At 49.2% G+C, this 21,009-nt stretch overlaps 1 protein-coding gene across 2 annotated transcripts in view; it reads left to right on the top strand.

Annotated features, from left to right (window-relative positions):
* The first annotated feature begins 224 nt into the window (after positions 1-224).
* FRZB (frizzled related protein) overlaps positions 225-21,009 on the top strand; it is a 58,270-nt gene continuing 37,485 nt past the window's right edge. The window contains exon 1 of one of the 2 annotated variants that reach the window (XM_077319533.1): positions 225-1,183. In XM_077319533.1, the coding sequence (XP_077175648.1) occupies positions 721-1,183 (463 nt within the window). In that variant the 5' untranslated portion in view covers positions 225-720. The remainder of the gene's footprint in view (positions 1,184-21,009) is intronic. The other variant, XM_077319532.1, reaches the window with a different exon arrangement.

Here is a 21,009-nt window from a genome sequence, read left to right on the forward strand (position 1 = left end):
GGGCGGAGGGGCGTTCGAAGCAGGACAATGGGAGTCTTTTCCGTGCAGAAGAGCCAATGGGCAACTTTTGTCGTCGAACTGTGTGTGTGTTTGTGTGTGTGTGTGTGTGAGGGGAGCGACACGGGCTCTTTGGAGGGAGAAAGAAGTCTATGGGAGGGGAGAGGACCCCGAGTAGGCGGGCCAGGGCGGGGGGCGAGCCAAAGCTCGCTCCCCTCAGGGGATTCGTGCGCCGTAAAGGCGACCCAGCCGGGCTTCTCCCGCGGTTCTCGACCCCGCCGGCCGGGCTGGGAAGGGCCGGGGGCGGCGACAGCAGCAGCAGCGGCCGGTCCTCTGCCGCGCCCCCCGCGGTGCCCAGGAGCGAGGAGGCGCGGCTGCTGTGGCCGGAGGGGGCGGAGCCGGGGCGGCCCCCTCGGCCGGGCGGTGGGCGAATGAAAAGGGAGCCGCCCGAGAGGGAAGCCGGTCTCGCCCGTCCAGTCAGCGGCAGAGCGCTTGTGGTGGCCGAGCGCCGTCCCCCGACGCCTCGCCTTCCCGCTGGGGCGAACTCCAGCTCCCCAAAGCGGGGCCTCGCCCCATGTGAGCCGGGGAAGGGCGGCAGGAGCAGGGGTCTCCTCACCCCACCAGGGGTCTCCTCACCCCACTCCTCCGGGGCCGACGCGCTGGCCGGGGAGGGCGCGGGCCGCTGAGGCGCCCCCGTCGCGGGCGCGGCCGGGGAGCGGGGCGATGGGGGCTCCGCGGCCCGCCGGGCTGCTGGTGGCTCTGGCCGGGCTGCTGCTGGCCGGCGGGGCGTCTCCGGCGCGGGGCGCGGCGTGTGAGCCGGTGCGCATCCCGCTGTGCCAGTCGCTGCCGTGGAACATGACCAAGATGCCCAACCACCTGCACCACAGCACGCAGGCCAACGCCGTGCTGGCCATCGAGCAGTTCGAGGCGCTGCTGGGCGTGCACTGCAGCGCCGACCTGCTCTTCTTCCTGTGCGCCATGTACGCGCCCATCTGCACCATCGACTTCCAGCACGAGCCCATCAAGCCCTGCAAGGCCGTGTGCCAGCGGGCCCGCGCCGGCTGCGAGCCGGTCCTCGTCAAGTACGGCCACGCCTGGCCCGACAGCCTCGCCTGCGACGAGCTGCCCGTCTACGACCGCGGCGTCTGCATCTCCCCCGAGGCCATCGTCACCGCCGAGGGCGCCGGTGAGTGAGCGAGCGAGCGAGAAACTTCCCCGCGCGGCTTCCCTCCCTTCCTCTCCGGCAGGCAACGGCGGGTAGGCAGGGCTGGGAGGGGGTCCCTCACGGCCATCCCCACCTCTGCAGACCCAACTTTTTGCCGTCCGGACTCCCGGCGCCTCCTAGGGTGCCTCCACACGCCCCTCCAGCCTCATTCTGGTGTGGGGACCCACCTGCGCCCCCATCGATTCCAGACCTACTTTGGGGTCCCCGACCCTGCAGGTGTAGGAGGCAAGCATTGAGGTTGAGAGATGCTACCGTCTTGAGCTCTGTGATCTACCCCCCCTCCTAAATGTATTTATTCATTTATAACACAGAGATCAGATGCTGCCTTTCCCTGGGTGACTGGAGGCAGATGACTGGAAGATGAGTTGGGTTTTATACCCTGCTTTTCACTGCTTGAAGGAGTCTCAGAGTGGCTTGCCATCGCCTTCCCTTCCTTCCCCCCCCCCCAACAGACACACTATGAGTTATGTGGGGCTGAGAGAGCTCTGATAGAACTGTGAGGTAGGTGGAGCTGAGAGAGCTCTGACAGAACACTGAAGAAGACAAGTTGGTTTTTATACCCTGCTTTTCACTATTCAATGGAGTCTCAAAGCGGTTTATAATCCATCACCTTCCCTTCCCCTCCCTGCAGCCATTGCCCTGTGAGGTAGGTGGGGCTGAAAGAGCTCTGACAGGACTGCTCTGTGAGAACATCTCTTAATAGGACTGTGACTAGCTGGCTGCACATGGAAGAGCGGGGAATCAAACCTGACTCTCCAGATCGGAGACCACCACTCTTAACTGCTGCACCATGCTGGCCAATAGACAGCCAATGGTTAAATAGACAAAACAATTGATGGAAACATATTACAGTATTTATTCAAATATAAGACTATGTTTCTTTCCACAGCATGTCCTTCTTAAAAGGGGAGGGTGTTGCCATTGTGTGTTTCTGTACGACATTCATAAGGGTTCTCTTCCTATCAAGTAAATATGGTATCAATGGCCACAAATTCATTTTCTACTAGTGAATTGCGTAAACAGGCTAGCCTTTTCCAGAAGGAGGCCAAGGAGGGTGCCCTCTGCACATGCTCTGGGACCATGTTCCAGAAAAGAACTGGGCAGCATAGAGAGAAGGTTTAGCCAGGAAACACCTCAGGCGGTTGGTGGGGTTCCAAAGCTCATAATGGAATGGGAGAGTTGAGCGGTCAGCTCTGCTGACTCCAGGGAGCACTGGGCTTTAAAGGTCTATACCAGAACCTTGAATTGGACCTGGAAGCAAAGAACTAAACCTCTGAGCCTGGACTATGAGGCCTTGAAAGCCATGAGTAGGCTCTCTCTTCTTTTGCCAATGGTCTTCATTTGGATGCAAGTCCCGGTTGGCACAGGCTGGCGAATGAGGAGGTCGAATATTGAGGTTGCGAAGTGGAAGGTCCCACATTGGACGGCGGCAGACGGATTTCCCTTCCAAATGTTCCTTCCAGTGGAAAATTAACATTGTGAGAAGATCACTTCTAACCCCTTTTCCCCTTAGGGGTTGTTTTCTGTCTGCAGGGAATTTTTAACATGGGACTGAAACATGAACTTCCCTAATCCTTCACCTGTGATCTAATGTGGTATAGTCCTTTCTGTCACCACAATATTGTGTCACTTTGTTCCAGGGTTACGGTCTCCAAGTTGGGAAACTGCTGGAGATTGGGGGGTGGATCTTATGAAGGGTGTGAGTTTTGGGGACCTCAGCAGGGTATAACGCCATAGACTTCACCCTCCAGAGCAGCCGCTTTTCTCCGTGGGAACTATAGTCTATAGATCAGTTCTAATTCCAGGAAATCTCCAGGCCCTGCCAGGAGGTTGGCAACCCTCCTTTGTTCTCACTCCATTCTGCGGCCAATGTGAATCAGGCTGGGGCAAGCCATTCCCAAGGTCTCATGTGAAACCGTAAACCACCCCCTTGATTTGCAATCTCAACAAAAACTCCAAGCCTCTCTTGTCCGTTTTCAGTGATCCCTCCCCCCTCCCTCCCCTAATCCCCTCTGATCTTTGCAAACTCGAACCATGTGCGGCTGTGTAGATCAGCCGGCTTCTCCCACGAGAAGGGCCTTCCTGCCTCTTTCCTCCCTGCCATAAACATCCCTTCCCCTCCTCAAGTTGCCACTCATAAAATCAGAGTCCAGTGGCACCTTTAAGACCAACAAAGATTTATTCAGAGCATGAGCTTTCGCCAGAGACATTCCTCTCTGGCTTGGCAGATGAACCACCTGCCCGCCATCTTGTCTCATCTTAGTAGGCTGCCAGCCCACATCCTCCAAAGCCCAAGAAAGGTCTTCACCTTGGATGATCCTCCCCTCTGTCGAAAGGAAGAAAGAAAGAGAGAGAGAGAGAGAGAGAGAGAGGGAGGAAGGGAGAAAGGAAGAAAGAGAGAGAGAAAGGAAGGAAGGAAGCAAGAAAGGAAGAAAGAAAGAGAGAGAGAGAGAGAGAGGAAGAAAGAAAGAGGGAGGGAGGCAGGCAGTTTCTGGTCAGAAAAGTTCTTCAATTTGCACTATATCAAGAACCAGCTTGGTGTAGTGGTTAGGGATACAGCCTTCTAATCTGGCGAGCTGTGTTTGATTCCCCGCTCCGCCTCCACATGCAGCCAGGTGGATGACGTTGGGCTCGCCACAGCACTGATAAAGCTGTTCTAGCAGGAATATCAGGGCTCTCTCAGCCTCACCCACCCCACAGGGTGTCTGCTGTGGGGAGAGGAAAGGGAAGGTGACTATAAGCCGCTTTGAGACTCCTTCGGGTAGAGAAAAGCGGCATAGAAGAACCAACTCTTCTTCTTCACCTAATTTGGACTGTCAGTTTCAACAATAAGCGACATGCTTTAATAAGAACAAAGCTTGAGTCCAGTGGCACCTTTTAAGACCAAAAAAGGTTTCATTCATGGGGTACGATATTGTTTGCATCTCAGGATGTGTGTGCTCTCATAAAAGCTTACCCCTTGAATAAAACTTTGTTGGTCTTAAAAAGTACCACTGTGCTCAAACTATGTTCTGCTGCTTCAGACCAAACAGGCTACCCACCTGAATCTATTCTTTAACAAGGTTTGTGCTCTAGATTTCTTATTGGATGCTTTGGAAAATAGCCTTGGTTGGTTGGTTTTAAATAAAGGGAGGGATGCTCCTCAAAGTGGCTGTGTGCTTTGATGTGTGTGGCCCAGGTCAGCCCAATCTCATCAGATCTTGGAAGTGGTATTGGCCTTGTTTAGCACTTGGATGGCTAACCACGAGTGTTCCCCCTCATTCCCCTCCCCTCCTATTTGAAGAAGAAGAAGAGTTGGTTCTTATATGCCGCTATTTAGTGAGGCAGCTCGCATCCTGAGCAGAATATAACTGCTAAAACCTTAAAACCAGTGTGGTCAAGTGATTAAGAGCGGCGGCTCCTAATCTGGCCAGCTGGGTTTGATTCCCCATTCCTCCACATGCACACCTTGGGCTAGTCGCAGACCTGATAGTGCTGTCCTGACCAAGCAGTCCTGTCGGAGCTCTCTCAGCCTCATATACCTTACAGGGTGTCCGTTGTGGGGGAGGAGATGGGAAGGGGACTGTCAGTGAAAAGTAAGATATAAAAAACAACTTTTCTTCTTCTGATTTGGCCCTGGGCTGCCCATGACCCTGTGTGGCTCCACATGGCCATTGAGTAGGGCTTCCTGTGTTAATGAGCAATGGCAAACCACTTCTGCTCATCTCTTTCCTTGAAAACCCCATGGGATACTTTCCACCAGGCACAGCTGGTTTTCCTGGTGGTTGCAAACCTCTAAGTTTTCCTAAGGACTTGTTAGTACCTGTCTGCTAGCCAAGTCCACGAAAATCCCTTGCCTGCTGTATCTCTCCCTACTTGCTGCCTTTACTCAGCCTCACTGAAAGAAACAAGGGGTGGAATTAGACTGGGGCAATCCCCATTGAGACTGGAGGCTGTCATTGAATGCTGTTCTGAGAATGCTGTCCCCCCCCCCCCCTTTGTGCACTCGAAACATCAATTATTAGGGGAAAGACTTATAAGCTGACTTCCTCTCATGCAGAAGCCCCTTCCCCGTTTCTGGGACCAGCCCATATTGCGTAGCCGGAGAGAACTGGGTTCAAATCCCCATTCAGCCACAAAGTTTGATTTGCATCAGGCATTTTTTTTCAGACTAGGCTACCTCGCAGGGCCATTGTGGAGAGGAAAGGGAGGAGGGGAGAACCATGCACACTCCTCTGAGCTTCTCAGAAAGGTTAAAAACCTGATGGGTAGAACATTACTAAAATGTGAGCAGCCTGAGGCATTCGAATCTAAGAACCTAGCAGTCTGATATTAGCATAGTCTTCAGCCACAACGCTCTCATATTTCATGTTCTCCTTTCGCATCCAGTGTTTCCCCTTCATTTTTGCTTGCTACAAATCCACCGAAAAAGTCATTGGAAGTCAGGGCACTATAGAGCAGCGGTCCCCAACCTTTTCCTGGTTGAGGACTGCTTCCGGGGTGGGGGAGAGCTGGTGGTCAGGGCGGTGTGCACATGCGGCAGCGCTGTGCAAACGTGCATGCGCAGAACAGTCGTGCATGCATGTTTGCACCTACGGGCAGGTGCAAGCATGCATGCACGACTGTTCTGCGCATGCACGTTTGCACAGCGCTGCCGCATGTGCACACCGCCCTGACCACACCGCCCTGACCACCAGCTACGGGCAGGTGCAAGCACACATGCACGGCGGTGCCACGCAAGCATGCATGCGCAGAGTTGCCGTGCATGCTCGTTTGCGCCCCACTGAAGGGGCGCAAATGCACACTTGTAGCAGCTCCATGCAAACGCGCATGCGCAGAGCTGCCACCCATGCGTGTTTGCGTCCGCTGGCAGCCCAGTACCGAGGCCTTTGTGGCCCGGCCGCTGACCGGGAGTTGACGACCCCCGCTATAGGGGATCTAGGTGCAAGATCCTGTTTGCATTTGACCAAGTAGAACAAGCTTTCTCGACCAGGGTTTTGTGAAACACAGGTTTGCTTTTGATAGTCCTGGAAGGATTTCCTGAGTGGGTGGGAGGTAATTAAATATGTACATAATCAATTAATATATATGTGTCTGTCTATCGTCTATCGTCTAATGAAACCAACCAATAATTAATAATAACATTATTGATTGTTATTCTTATTGTGCAATCCATATATGTTTTAAATTTGTTAAACATTTAGCGGATGATAGGACCATCCATGGTCACGTTGACCCACTTACCCCCTCCCCAAATAGCCAGTGATGGGCCTGGAGGTGATGGGAAGGAGAGAGGCCCCCAGGTGGGGTATGAACACAGCTCTGCTTCCCAACCACATTCTGCACGATTGTGCCACTTCTGGGGTTTCTTGAAGCCTGGAGAATGTTTCAGGGGTTTCTCAAAGGAAAAAAAGTTGAGAAAGGTTGAATTAGAGTTTGCATCCGGAGTTGCCAGCTCTGGGTTGGGAGACACTTGGTGATTTGGGGGTGGGAGCCTTTGGAGAAAGAACTCAGCAGGGTATAACGTCATAGATGCCTCCCTCCAAAGCAGCCGTGTTCTCCAGGGGAATTGACCTTGGTCATCTGGAGCAGCAGGAATTTTTCAGGTGCTACCTGGAGGTTGGCAGTTCTTTTAGTATCCCAAAGCATATTGAATCCAAAGGTGGCGTTTCGTAACCAGGTTTGAGGATCCAGTGAAATGATAAACATCCATGCATGTTCCTTCCCCTTTTTTGCCCCAGAAAAGGCAGTAGTGGGGGCTGGATTCATTTACATGGGATGCTTTGGGTTTTTTTTTTTAAAGTCTTCTCCTTCCCATGGAGTCCTCCATTCTCCCCAGTACTACATCTTGGAGATGCCCTAGGAATAACTGAGCGATGAGAGGTCTCTGAACAGAGAGAGGGTTGCTGACAATCACCCTTTCCTTTTTGCACCCATGGGATCCAAGCAGTTAAATCCGTGGGTTCAGGGGGGTGGACACCGACACTGGAAGTGACCTGAGCTCTCTTAAGATCCTGGCATGGTACAAGAAGAACTGAAACTGACCCAACAAACCCCTACAAAACCGCAACTTATATACATTAGTCGACAAAAGATCTTCCCGCCCATGTGTGCTATTGGTCAGTTTCAGTTTAAAATGACTGGATCCGGCTGGCGAGATCTGGCCACACATCGGTTAGTTATATTGCCTGCTCTGACCCTGCCTGAGACCTCAAGCTCGGTCCTCGGTAGAACCACAAACGCAACAGAATACAGCATGGCTTCCCTCGTTCCTCTTGTGGTGCTCAAACAGCTGAAGATTTGATTTCCTGGATTTGGTAACATGGTAAAAGGTGGAGTTCTTACTCTGAGGAAGAGTGCTTGCACTCGAAAGCTCACCCCTTGAATAAATCTTTGTTGGTCTTAAAGGTGCCACTGGACTCTGATTTTATTGTGCTACGTAAGGTGACCAGATTGACCAGGGGGGGGGTTTCTTGATTAAAATTTGGTCTATATGGAGCAACAAAAATTTTGATAGAACGCATAGAACGCAAAAATAGTATTGTAAATATATATATCTTTTGATCACCTTGTACTTCAGACCAACATGGCTACACATCTGAATCAAGCCATGGTATTTTATTTTATTTATTGATTTATTTTTATTTATTCATATTTATATGCCGCCATCCCCCGAAGGCTCAGGGCGGTTTACATAGAACTGTTTGCAACAAACAAGCAGGGAAAGAGTTTAATCCTCCCCACCTCTGTGGCCTCCCCCAGTTGCTTTTTTAAAGTCCAAAAGGGTGAGTGGGGAGAGGGGAGAAGTCAGACATTTGCATGTTCATGGCTCCAGCCTAAATCTACCTGTGCTCTTGCCAAAGGCCAGCAGCTCCGTGTCCCTTATCCTTTGTAGTGTGGGTGGGCAGAGCAGCAGGGAGAAAGATTTCTCTCTTTTTCAAATCGTTGGATGAAGTCGAAAGGTTTGCAGCCCTGGGAGAAAGAAGAAATCAGGGAGGAAGGGGCTTTGCTGCAGGAGAAAACGTTCCCTTTTTTTGTCTTTTGTCTTTTTAGTTTAGGAAGAAAGAAAACAGACGAGAGAAAAAAAGTTATGCAAACCAAATTGAGGACTCCAAAACAAAACCAGACTCCAGTGGCACCTTTAAGACCAACAAAGATTTATTCAAGGCGTGAGCTTTCGAGTGCAAGCACTCTTAGTCTGAAGAAGGGTGCTTGCCCTCGAAAGCTCACGAATAAATCTTGGTCTTAATCAGAGTCCTCAGAGTGCTTGCACTCGAAAGCTCACGAATAAGTCTTTGTTGGTCTTAAAGGCGCCACTGGACTCTGATTTTGTTTTGTTGTGCTGCTTCAAACCAACACAGCTACCCACTTGAATCAAATTGAGGACTGTTATACATTGTGTAATGCAATCAGCAACCAGATTCTCCCCATCTCCTCCTCCTCTAAATCTCAAAATTCTTGTAGGGAAATCGGAACCCTCAGATTTAAAAGTTCTGAACGCCAGAAGAAGCGGGTGCATGGGAGAAGGGTGCAGGAGAGTCATGTTACTTGTAAGTGGGAATAACTTGAGCGCTGCGAAAACACTGATCAAGAAACAGTGTGATTCTCAACAGAGCCACACTCTTTGGAACCTGCTAATTTCGGTGGATTTAGAGAGGTGCAGCTCTATTTAGGATTGCCCTGTTATACAAGTTCTTCTCTCCATAGGGCAATTCTGGCTTTGGGGGAGGAAGGAATTCCTAATGATAGGATCTTGCTGGAAACGTAATCCCCCTGCAAACAACCCCCCCCACCCTCTCATTTAAAGAAACGATGCCCAGATGCTATGCAGAGCTGAGCCGCCAGTGCAGAGTTCTCTGGTAAGGAAAACATCTGCAAAGAGACCCTTTGGTCTTTTCAGTTTTTTCTAAAGCCTTTTTGGCCATGTTGTACCCTGTGGCTTGGGAGAAAGGACTGTGAGTCGTAGGGCAAAGAAGAGGGTGTGCCCGGGAGCAGCACCAGGGTAGCTCAAGGCACAGTTCTGTATTAAGTTTAAGCCTGGGCAGCAACTTGGGGGACCTGGTTCCTTCCGATCCGGCCGCGCACCTGACTCCTTGGCCAGTGATCTGGCCCTGGCAGTGCTGTGATGGAGAAAGGAGGATAAATCAGGTTGCCCCTTTCCCTCGGTGGCCATAGTGCCGGCTTAATAAGAATGTAGCTGATGGGGTGCCTTTCCTCTTCCTGTCTCCATTCATTCATTCATTCATTCATTCATTCATTCATTCATTCATTCATTCATTCATTCATTCATTCATTCATTCATTCATTCATTCATTCGATTCTTTCTCCCTACAGCAGCTTCAGACATTCCTCTGTGTTATCCTCGCAACAACTCTTTGAGGTTGGTTAGGCTGAGAGGGCACAACTGGCCTCAAGTCACCCAGTGTGCATCCATGCTGCTTGGGGATTTGATCCCTGGGCTTCCCAGATCCTCGTCCAGCGCCCCAAGAACTTTGCCACAGGGCTCCCCTGTCTTGGGACAGGAGCAGTAACCACTGGCCACCTCAGGTGAAGCAGTGTGATGAGGTGGTTAGAGCTTTGGACTGGAAGTCCCAGGGATCAAATAACCCCTTTTAGTCATAAGAAGAAGGAGAGTTGGTTCTTATATGCCACTTTTCTCTACCTGAAGGAGTCTCAAAGCGGCTTACGGTCGCCTTCCTCTTCCTCTCCCCACAACAGACACCCCGTGAGGGAGGTAAGGCTAAGAGAGCCCTGATATCACTGCTTGGTCGGAACAGCTTTATCGGTGCTGTGGTGAGCCCAAGGTCACCCAGCTGGCTGCATATGGGGGAGGAATGGGGAATCGAACCTGTCTCACCAGATTAGAAGTCGGCGCTGTTGTGGGGAGAGGAATGGGAAGGAGATTGTAAGCCGCTTTGAGACTCCTTCCTTCGGGTAGAGAAAAGTGGCATATAAGAACCAACTCTTCTTCATCGTCTTCGTGTTCTTCGTGTTCTTCTTGTTCTTGTTCGTAGTGAAAAGTGGGGCAGAAAAACCAATTCTTCTTCTATGTGTGGATTGGATGGGGCTGAAGCATCTGTACATCTATGTATGTATTTATTTATTACATCTATATTGCTCTCCCTTACAGCTCAGGGTGGTTTACAATAAACATTTGTAGCTTGCAGAGATCATAGTAAATCCCTTTCCCAGTTTATAGCCATTTCAGAGAAGGGTTTTGGATCGAGGCCTTAGTACTCGAGGAAAGGCTTAACCACCCATCCCCCAGCCTTTCCCGAAGACAACGGCAGTCTCGGGTAGCTGCTTTGAAGGGAACAAAATGTCTACCAAACCATGTCCGGGAAGGCCCTGAGATATTTTTTTAAGCAGTCTGCAATTCAGCAGAGCCCTGACCTGGAGGGCCTGGCCTACCCCGCTCTCATCCTGTCTCGGAAGCTAAGCCATTCAGCCCTGGTCAGGGCTTGCATGGTAGACCCTCGAGGACCAGCAAGGTCAGGACACGGAGGCAAGCAGTGACAAATGCCTCTTGCCTTGAAACCATTATGGGGTCGCCATAGGCCAGCTGCAATTTAGGATTTAAAAAAAAAGGCAAAAACCAGCATGGATGCAGGAACCACTCTTGGCGAAATGCATCCCGAATCTCTGGGTTCACGTGAGCATCGCGCAGACACAAGTTTTAATGTTTGAGGAGCGGCCCCAGAAAGCTTAGCTTCAATGATCCATGCCACGGTCACCTCCAGGCTAACACGTGCCTACCCCTAACCCTCATCTGGAAATCACAACTGGTCCGGAACACTGCCCAGGTCTTTATAAGGACTCCGTGGAGAACCCACATTTGACCTGTCATTTAGAAGCTGCACTGTCTGCCAGTCAAATTCCTGATCAGGTTTAAAGTGCTGGTTCTAACCTTTAAGGCTTTACACCAGTGGTTCTCAACCTACCTGATGACATGACACCTTTGGGAGGCCGAGGTGGTGTGGCGATGGTGCGGCGACCCAAAGGAGGTTGTAGGGTTGCGCGCTTTGGTGCGCTGGTGCTCACGGAAGCCCAAGGTAGCCAGTGGTATGGAGAGGAGGGGGAGCACTGGTGCGCCAGCTGGCACATGCCCGGAGGTACAGAGCTCTGTATCTGCGTGTGGGCAGAGGCTGGTACGCCGCCGGCACTGGTGCCTATCTCCTCCGCGTCGTGGCGCTGGCTGCCTCAGGCTTCCATGATTGCACAACCCTTGTGCCATTAGGAAGGTGGTGGTGCAGCAGCAGTGGTGACCCCTGGGGAAAAGGGTCATTGAACCCCCCCCCCCCGAGGGTTCATGCCCCTGAGGTTGAGAACTGCTGCTTTACACCATCTGGGACCTGCATATCTGAGAGACTGCCTCTTTGAGAACACCCCCTGAAGAGCACTATACTCCAGGGGTCGTCAACCTCCGGTCCGCGGCCCGGTACCAGGCCACAAAGGCCTCAGTACCAGACCGCTGGCAGATGCACCTGCCTCTCCCCCCCCCCCCCGCAGCGAGAAGCTCGCTAGGCCCGGGTCGCCAGCTGTCCCCCACCCCCGGAGGTGTTCCTCAACCAGAAAACAGTTGGGGACCGCTGCTTTACTCAGCCAACTCCAACCTGCTGGTGGTCTCTGGCCCCAGAGGAGTGCGCCAGGACTCCACCTGAGCCAAGGCCTTTCCAGCCCTGGCTGCAGGCTAATGGAATGAGCTGTCAGGAGAGATCCAGTTCCTTCTGGAACTACCAAAGTTCCCAAGGGCCTGCAAAATGGCGGTCTTCCACAGGACACATGGTTGAGGCCAAGGTCATCAGACTGCCTCCCCCCATCTCTTATTCCCACCATCTGAGCCTGGGTAGGTAACCGAAGCCTTCGATCTGCTTGATCCCAGGTGCTTTGGGAATAGCGATGCAGCAGGTTTTGAAGCTGATTAGTTAATTGTCAAGGATTTTATAATTGTTGTGTTTTTTTTAATGTTGCTAGCTGTCCCGAGACTATTGAGAGAGAGGGGCAGCCAAAAAATTCCAACCGATCCATCAATAAAGGCATTCCGGTATTATTGATGCAGTTGTGTGATAGTTTACGCGGGAGACTATCCAAAAAGGACAAAGCAGAAGACGTTTGTCTCCTTAACTCCGGAGCGACTCTGCTTTTTTGATGACGGATCTCCCCCTTCCCTCTTGGGTTAGCAATTCTGATTAGCTCCAGATAAGTCTGCCACTGGTCCTGCACCGGCATCTTTGGTTCTGACCCTTTTCAAAGGTCCCCCTCTGTCAAAAACGTCCCTGGTTTCTTTGCCTGCCTCCCCCTCTTGAACAGCGCCGTTTTCTTAGCCTCCCTCGGGCTAATTCTAGCTCTTGCGTTCCTTCCCCCTTGGCCTTGTATTTTGACATCTGCTCTTCAAGCCCCAGCCATTCCAAACCTCGCTGCTCCCCACGTTTGTCTGTAGACAGAGGCAGACTGTTGTTACAGCTGTGCTGGGCCGATACCTGCTGGGAAAGCTTCAGCGCAAGTGGTTTTCGAGTCCCAAATTAGGAGCCGAGGCCGTGAATGTCCCATATTGAAAGCGTTTGCAAACGCCTCTCCTGGCAGGGCAGGCCGGCTTTCCAAAAGTGCCTTGGGAAACAGTTCGGCACTGAGCGGGGCTTGGCAAGGGCCTGCAGCCATTTAGAAGCGGCCGCATTGACGACCCGAAAGAGAAGTCGTTTCTGTCGAATTGCCCCTGAGTTACCTATTACCGAGGACCGCAAGGCACACAATAGTTTCTTTGAATGGCTCCAACGCGAAACCCATGAACGCTTTCTTTCACCGGGTGGGAACATGATGACATTCTGAATGCTGAGCTTAAAAAATAAAAATAAACCCGTATTCCAGTCACTGCGTAGGAATCATCTCTCCCCCTCCCTCTTCACACCCTCCTCCATAAGACTACAAATTCACTTTCTAGAAGCAGAACAAAACATTTCTATTCTGGGTATTAACTCATTTGAAAACAAGTCTGGCCTCAAGTGCCCAGAACCACCAGTGAGTTAAACGTAGGGGGAACCCGGAACCTTTGTTGCCTACATTTCTTGCCCAACGGGGTAGCTTTCTTAATGGCGTTGGGACGGCTTCCTGAATGAGTGGGAGTTCATTAATTTTTTATATATATATTTAAAAAATTATTAAACATTCATCGAGTGATACGACCATATATGGTCATGTTGACCTGCCTCCCCTGAAATGGCCAATGATGGCCCTGGAGGGGGTTGGAAAGGGGAGGGGTCTTGGGTGGGCGGGGACACAGCGATGCTTCCCCAACCAGATTCTGCACAATCGCACCACTTCTGGGGTTTCTCAAAGCCTGAAGACTGTTTCAGGGGTTTCTCAAGGGTAAAAAGGTTGAGGAAAGATGCAGTGGGCTATCACATGGTTTGGGCATGCTTTCATGAACTTAATTTTTGCTCACCAGAAGCAATGCTTCCCAGAACTATTCAGCCTCCCTGCAGCAAAGATCATTATCTTTGGAAACAAATCCGCAGCCCAGGTGAAAAACCTCCGGCGAGCTGATACAGCCAGATTAACCGTTATCCACCCCCTACTCTGAAGATGTATTAAGGATATTTTCAGATGCTTCATAAATGCTGACCTGATGCTCAGGCTAATAGTTAATTCTGAAATGTTAGACATTTTTTTAAAAACCTGTAGGGATAGACAACTGATACAAACAATAAGAATGCCATTAAGATGATGGGAGATGATATACATCTCCTGACCGGTTCAATTGACTTAGCTCAAAAGAATGAGTAATCATATAGATTTGCACAGAACCGGTGTGTGTGTGTGTGTGTGTAGAGCAGGGGTAGTCAAACTGCGGCCCTCCAGATGTCCATGGACTACAATTCCCAGGAGCCCCTGCCAGCATGACTACCCCTGGTGTAGAGAATCAACGTCAGGGCATGTTGCGCACAACTCATCTTGTAAATTAGTTCAGGAGGCAGCTTTCATCTGATTGAGAGGTGTTCTTAGGAAGCGCATCAATTGCATTAAGGGTCTGCCTGGGCCCTGCGTTGGCCAACCAAGATTCCTGCAGCCTCCTTGTTGCATGACCTCGCCGTTCAGTAGCAAGAACCTATCTTGGTGTAGTAATTGAGTGATGGCTTCTAATCTGGAGAGTGATGTTTGATTCTCTTCTACATGCAACCACCTGGGTGACCTTGGGCTCATCACAGTCCTGTCAGAGCTGTTCTCACAAAGCAGTTCTTGTCAGAGCTCTCTCAAGCCCACCTTCCTCACAGGGTGCCTGTTGTGGGAAGAGGCGATTGTAAGCCGCTTTGAGACTCCTTTGGGCAGTGAAAAGTGGGGTATAAACATCAACTCTTCTTCAGTTCCTCTGGATGGCCAACAACAGGATGCCCCCTGGCTCTGGAGAGAGGATTATAAGATGCTTTGAGACTCAGGTAGTGAAAAGTGGCATATAAAAAACAACCCTTTTCCTCCTCTCCCCTACTGCCTCCAGCATCTCAGAAGCAGTGTAGAGAGATTAAAGGTAGGTAAAGGTCTCCCCTGTGCAAGCACCGAGTCATGTCTGACCCTTGGGGTGACGTCCTCTAGCGTTTTCATGGCAGACTCAATACGGGGTGGTTTGCCAGTGCCTTCCCCAGTCATTACCGTACCGTTTCCCCCCCTCCCCCCCAGCTAGCTGGGTACTCATTTTACCGACCTCGGAAGGATGGAAGGCTGAGTCAACCTTGAGCCGGCTGCTGAAATTGAACTCCCAGCCTTATGGGCAAAGCTTTCAGACGGCTGCCTTACCACTCTGCGCCACAAGAGGCTCTGTAGAGAGATTAGGATTGTGAAATAGATTTATTGAAGTGGTGAAGCTAAGTGGCCCTTTGGCTGGAGAACAGCCGGGCCAAGTTCTCACACTCAAGAACAGCTGAGATGGGGGAAGTTTGACAGTATTGCTTTTTAGTTAACAGGACTGCATTGCAAACAAATGCGGATTTTTCTGCATGGATTTTTTATTAGTATTGAACTGTTGTGGGGAGGACGGGGCTTGTGAATTTCAGTCCTGGTCCCTTTGTTTCGGCTTACCTGCTGGAGGCAGTTGCATTAATACCTCTATTGTAATGTGAAGTTTTGTGCTATTTTGGGCGTTGAGAAGGAATTCTTTTCAAGGACAGTCAGTTGCTACCTTGGGCCACTAGACTCTGAATGGGGTATTCACATCAAACATAAATCTACTGAATGGCTTCTTCTTCCTCTTCTTCTTCCTCCTCCTTCTTCTTCCTCTTCTGAACGGATCTTGTCTCATGGAATTCAGTTCTTAGCAAACAGCAGTACAGTTAGATATGCATTACCTCTACAGTCTCTTCCCAAAGGTTCACAGTTTGTCAGCCTCCGTTGCTGAGGTGGCAGCATGTCCTTTTGAAAACCAGCCATGCCCATTCCTTGGCCAGAATGATCTGGTCCCAGTGACTTACAGTATTTGCTGGCGTATAAGACTACTTCCCCCCCCTGAAAAACATGCCTCCAAGTGGGGGGGGGGTCGTCCTATACGCCGGGTGCACTTCAGTTGGGATAGACATAGCTGCCCATAATGGCCCATAGTACTGTATTTTGAGTGGAAATGTTGGGGGGGGGTCGTCTTATATGCCGGCAAATACGGTACATCTAAGTCATATATTTATATTTATATTTATATTTATATTTATATTTATATTTATATTTATATTTATATTTATATTTATATTTATATTTATATTTATATTTATATTTATATTTATATTTATATTTATATTTATATTTATATTTATATTTATATTTATATTTATATTTATATTTATATTTATATTTATATGCCGCCCTCCCCAAAGGCTCGGGGCGGTTTACAGGGAACAAGAAAAGATACAGATAACATAGGGTAACAGGTGATAACAGCAATAACAGTAATGACATTATCACAACAGTAACTTAACATGATCATACCATTTGTGGATTGATCTTTGGCAAGGTGTTTTCCGTGGAGGGTTGCCTTTGCCTTTGAAAAGCATCTGGTACAAAAATGTTGCCAGGGGGAGTTTGATTAGAGCACAGGGGCTCCTGGTTGTTTTGTGGACTTTAAAGCCTCAAGCAGCCTGAGCCCAGGCAACCTTGAAGGATGGTCTCCTTCCTTTATCTCAAGGCCCTCGGCTGAGGTTTCATTCCATGTGGCTGACCACCGGAAGTACGGGAGGTGGTAGCAGCACGTGACAGGCCCTTTCCGGCGGTGGTGTCAAGTTACTCGACAGAAGGCTGGACTGTGGTAAACAAGTTAAGATTTTCCTGTATTTTGGTTCTGGCTCAATGTGCCAATAGAGAAGACTCTGTGATAGACTTAATGTAGCCTTTCTCTACTTCTTTTCCATTGAGAAACCCTCGCAACATTCTTCAGGTTTCAAGAAACCCCAGAAGTGCTGTGATTGTGCATAATATAGTTCAGAAGCATAGCTGTGTACACGCCCCACCCCTTCCAGCCCCCTCCAGGCTCATCATTGGCCATTTTGGGATGGGTGGGAGGGTTTGATTCCCCACTCCCTCACATGCAGCCAGCTGGGTGACCTTGGGCTCACCACAGCACTAATAAAGCTGTTCTGACCGAGCAGTGATATCAGGGCTCTCTCAGCCTCACCCACCTCACAGGGTGTCCGTTGCGGGGAGAGGAAGGGGAAGGCAAATGTAAGCCACTTTGAGATTCCTTCAGGCACAGGAAAGCGGCATATAAGAACCAACTCTTCTTCTTGTTCATATATGGTCATATCACTTGATAAATGTTTAAAAAATTATATGTATATATGTACATATAAATTTTTAAACATTTATCAAGTGATATGACCATTTATATGTATGAATATATATATGTAAAAGAGCCTCTAATGGCGCAGGGTGGTAAGGCAGCCGACATGCTGTCTGAAGCTCTGACCATGAGGCTGGGAGTTCGATCCCAGCAGCTGGCTCAAGGTTGACTCAGCCTTCCATCCTTCCGAGGTCGGTAAAATGAGTACCCAGCTTGCTGGGGGTAAATGGTAATGACTGGGGAAGGCTCTGACAAACCACCCTGTATTGAGTCTGCCATGAAAACACTAGAGGGTGTCACCCCAAGGGTCAGACATGACTCGGTGCTTGCACAGGGGATACCTTTACCTTGTATGTATGTATGTATGTATGTATGTATGTATGTATGTATGTATGAAGACAATTAACTCGCACCCATTTGGGAAACCTTACCAGGACTGTCAAGAAACCCTAATCACAAAACTCGGATTGAGAAAGTTTGAATATTTGATTATTTAATTTTTTTGTACCTTCCTTGTTCCCCAGTGGGGGCTCAAAGGCATTTACATTATTCTCCTCTCTTCCATGTTGTCCTGACAACGACCTTTTGAGGTAGGTTAGGCTGAGAGGGTGTCTTGGCCCAAGGTCAGCCAGTGAGAGCCTTCAAACTCAGATCTCTCAAATACTCTTAACCACTACACTACATTGGCTGTTATGGTATTTAATGGACTGCTTTGAGTTTTTTAACATTTGGGTTCCATTGCTTTTTCTTCTTTTTGCCAACCCAGAGACTATTGAGGTGGAATATGTATTTTAATTAATCTAGTAGTGTGGTGTAGTGGTTAGAGCAACGAGGGGGGCTCTGAAAGACCCAAGTTCGCATCTGTTCTCTGCCCTGGAAACTCTCTGGGTGACTGACTCCTTTATTTTGACAGTAGGGAAGAGTTTACCTATGCACACCCCCTCCCCCAAGGCCATTGTATTTTTGAGAGCCAAATAATAAATCCAGGGTTCTTATCCTGGAAGTTCAGTATTCTAGGCAGTTTGGCTTTCAGGCCCAAAGCTCACTGTCTCATAGCATTATTGTGAAGATAAAATGGGACCGTGTAATAAATTACCCTACATATGTGATCCTTAACAGAACAGCTTGCTTGGCCTTTGAAATCCACTGAGGGATGGAACATCTGTATGTTCAATAGCAATGTGTGGCTCCCATTTGCAGATACCTAAATACGTGGATTAGGGCCATGTATTAAAAACAAAACAATCAGATGCAAATACAATTGCATTGACCCCAAATACAGTTGCATTGTCTGCAAAAATGCAAACAACATACTTAGGGAGCTGTTCCGGGTCAGTGATGGTGGTGGATGCTGGCAGCCACTCTTGGCCTGGTGGCAGTGGACACCAGCCGCTGCTGCGGGCTTGGGCAGAGGAGGAGGAAGTTGGCAGCTAGTCTCAGGGGTAGGAAGTAGGGCCTGGAGGTTGAGCAGCAGGAGGCCTGTGAGTCTTGTGGGGCCCCCACTTGTGCATACGTCCTGATCACACTGGTTCAGTTCAGACACAGAACTGCAGGGTTGGATCCTGAAGAGCAGGGGTAGTCAACCTGTGGTCCTCCAGATGTTCATGGGCTCCAATTCCCATGAGCCCCTGCCAGTGTTTGCTGGCAGGGGCTCATGGGAATTGGAGTCCATGAACATCTGGAGGACCACAGGTTGACTACCCCTGCTGAAGAGGATTTCCAAGGATGAAAGTGGGGGTGCTTTTAAGGGGTTCCCTCTCCCACTGCAGACCCCCACCCATCCATGCTGTTTCCCATCAGGAGCTCCACTGAGAGAGAGCATTTGGGGCTGCAAATCTTCCCCACTAGCAGAAATACCTTCCATCTGCAGAAACTGTATGCTTTTTGTTGTGATCATCAGAATGTGGGCCACCCCTCTGGCAATGGTTATTTATGGTACATCAAATCAGAATCTGAAACCATGGTTTGAAGTTGGTTTCTTATTAACCACAGTTAGTCTTAACCATGTGTTGGAGTGGTTAATGCGGCTTGTTCCCTAGCACTGGCGTCGCTGCAGCGCAGGCTGGGGTACCTGCTGGATTGTGCAGGGGAAGGGCAAAGGCGATGAAACAGTATTTCTCAAGGAAAACCCAGCTCATAAACTAACTGTAGTTAACATAAACCATGGTTGTTTTGTTTTTGTGCTGTCTGAACTGTGTCCTTTACCGCACCTTTGGCTGAGAACGTAAACCTGTGAACAGGCAGCTGTGGCCAAACTGTGACTCTCCAGATGTCCATGGACTACAATTACCATGAGCCCCTGCCAGCTCATGGCAATTGTAGTCCATGGACATCTGGAGAGCCACAGTTTGGCCATCCCTGGTATTGCACTTCCCACTGTAGGTGGTCACCCTATGCTGTTTTCAGTAGAATAATTTCACATATTCCAATGAGGAGGATCAAGAACTCAGATGACAAATTAATTTATGTACGATGCCCTAAGTAAAACTTGTGAGAAGAAGTGGTAACATGTGGTTGCATATGCTGCTGAGAGTTGGTATCTTTCTTTGTGTTGTTATGTGCGAAGTCGTGTCCGACCCATTGCGACCCCATGGACAATGATCCTCCAGGCCTTCCTGTCCTCTACCATTCCCCGGAGTCCATTTAAGTTTGCACCTACTGCTTCAGTGACTCCATCCAGCCACCTCATTCTCTGTCGTCCCCTTCTTCTTTTGCCCTCGATCGCTCCCAGCATTAGGCTCTTCTCCAGGGAATCCTTCCTTCTCATGAGGTGGCCAGAGTTTCATCTTTCTTTGTAGGGTGGTTATAAATTCAGATTATAGGTCAAGGTCTGCAAGCTATAGCCCACTCGTGTGTCTCTACTGGAATGAATAAAGCTCTTTTAAAAAGACAAGTCAGTGCTTATTGGGAGGGTAGTTGGGAGGCCGAAAGAACCAGGATGTGAAGGGAATGGTGAGCAAACATTTTCATGGGATAGCAGGACTTGCAGAAAGGGAAAGGGTAAAGGTGAGCAGCTGTCAGTTATCCAAGTGAGAATCTTGTGTAGATTTATGCCCATTTACTGCAGGATGTTCCTGGGTGTATTCCTTATTGTGAGGTTTCATTTATACCACTTCCTAAAATAAAAAAGGAACATGAAATAGCCAGCATTTGGATTGCAGAAACCTGGTGGACTGTTAATAAACATGTCAATCACCCGTATATTTAATTAACATTTTTTTCAGCCCCAAAAGCAAAATTTGAGTCCAATGGCACCTTTCAGACCCAACAACGTTTTATTCAAGGTGTGAGCTTTCATGTGCTCGCGCTTTTGAAAACAGACATCGTTGTACTGCTTTCTTGCTGACCCCTTGCTCTGAATTCTGATGTCAATATAAGCCGTTCTTTAGATATAAACCGTTCCTGTTATAGATAAAAATGAGGATTTGCTGAAGGAACACACATGTGTGAGAAAGAATCACATGCGTAGCTGCCCTCTTCTCTTTATATTGCAGCGGTCCCCATTACTGAAAAGGTGTGACTTCACCTGCCTCTTTGGCAGTGGGTCCAGATAAGACCAGAAGCCAGGCCCCTTCAACATTCACCTTTCTCTTCCACACACATACCTGACTCCTCTTTGGATCTCAGCCCCAGTTACGAAACCCTTGACTCCCTTCTAGCTGCTCAGTGAGTCTCTTTATGAATGTTGCTGCAATTCTAAGAAGACTCTGTTGCTTTAGTAGGGCAAGTAAATACGGAAGAAAAAAACACAACCCAAATACATAGTATATGCAGAAACACCATGGTTCTAATTTAAGTGTCAAATAGCTTAAGGATGTGTTCTTCCAAAATAGAGGGCTTCCAGAAATACTTTGAAAGACTTGAAATGTAGCTTCATTCGTTCTTTCATATCAGTCCCATGTTTATATGTTTGAGTACTGATCCGTGAACATCTACTAGAATTGTTTTCTCCCTTAATGTAGTCTTAATCTCTAATATTTAGTGTATTAAAACTGAAGCA

The sequence above is a fragment of the Paroedura picta genome, chromosome 2 (assembly GCF_049243985.1).
Source record: "Paroedura picta isolate Pp20150507F chromosome 2, Ppicta_v3.0, whole genome shotgun sequence".
Taxonomy (NCBI): Eukaryota; Metazoa; Chordata; class Lepidosauria; order Squamata; family Gekkonidae; genus Paroedura; species Paroedura picta.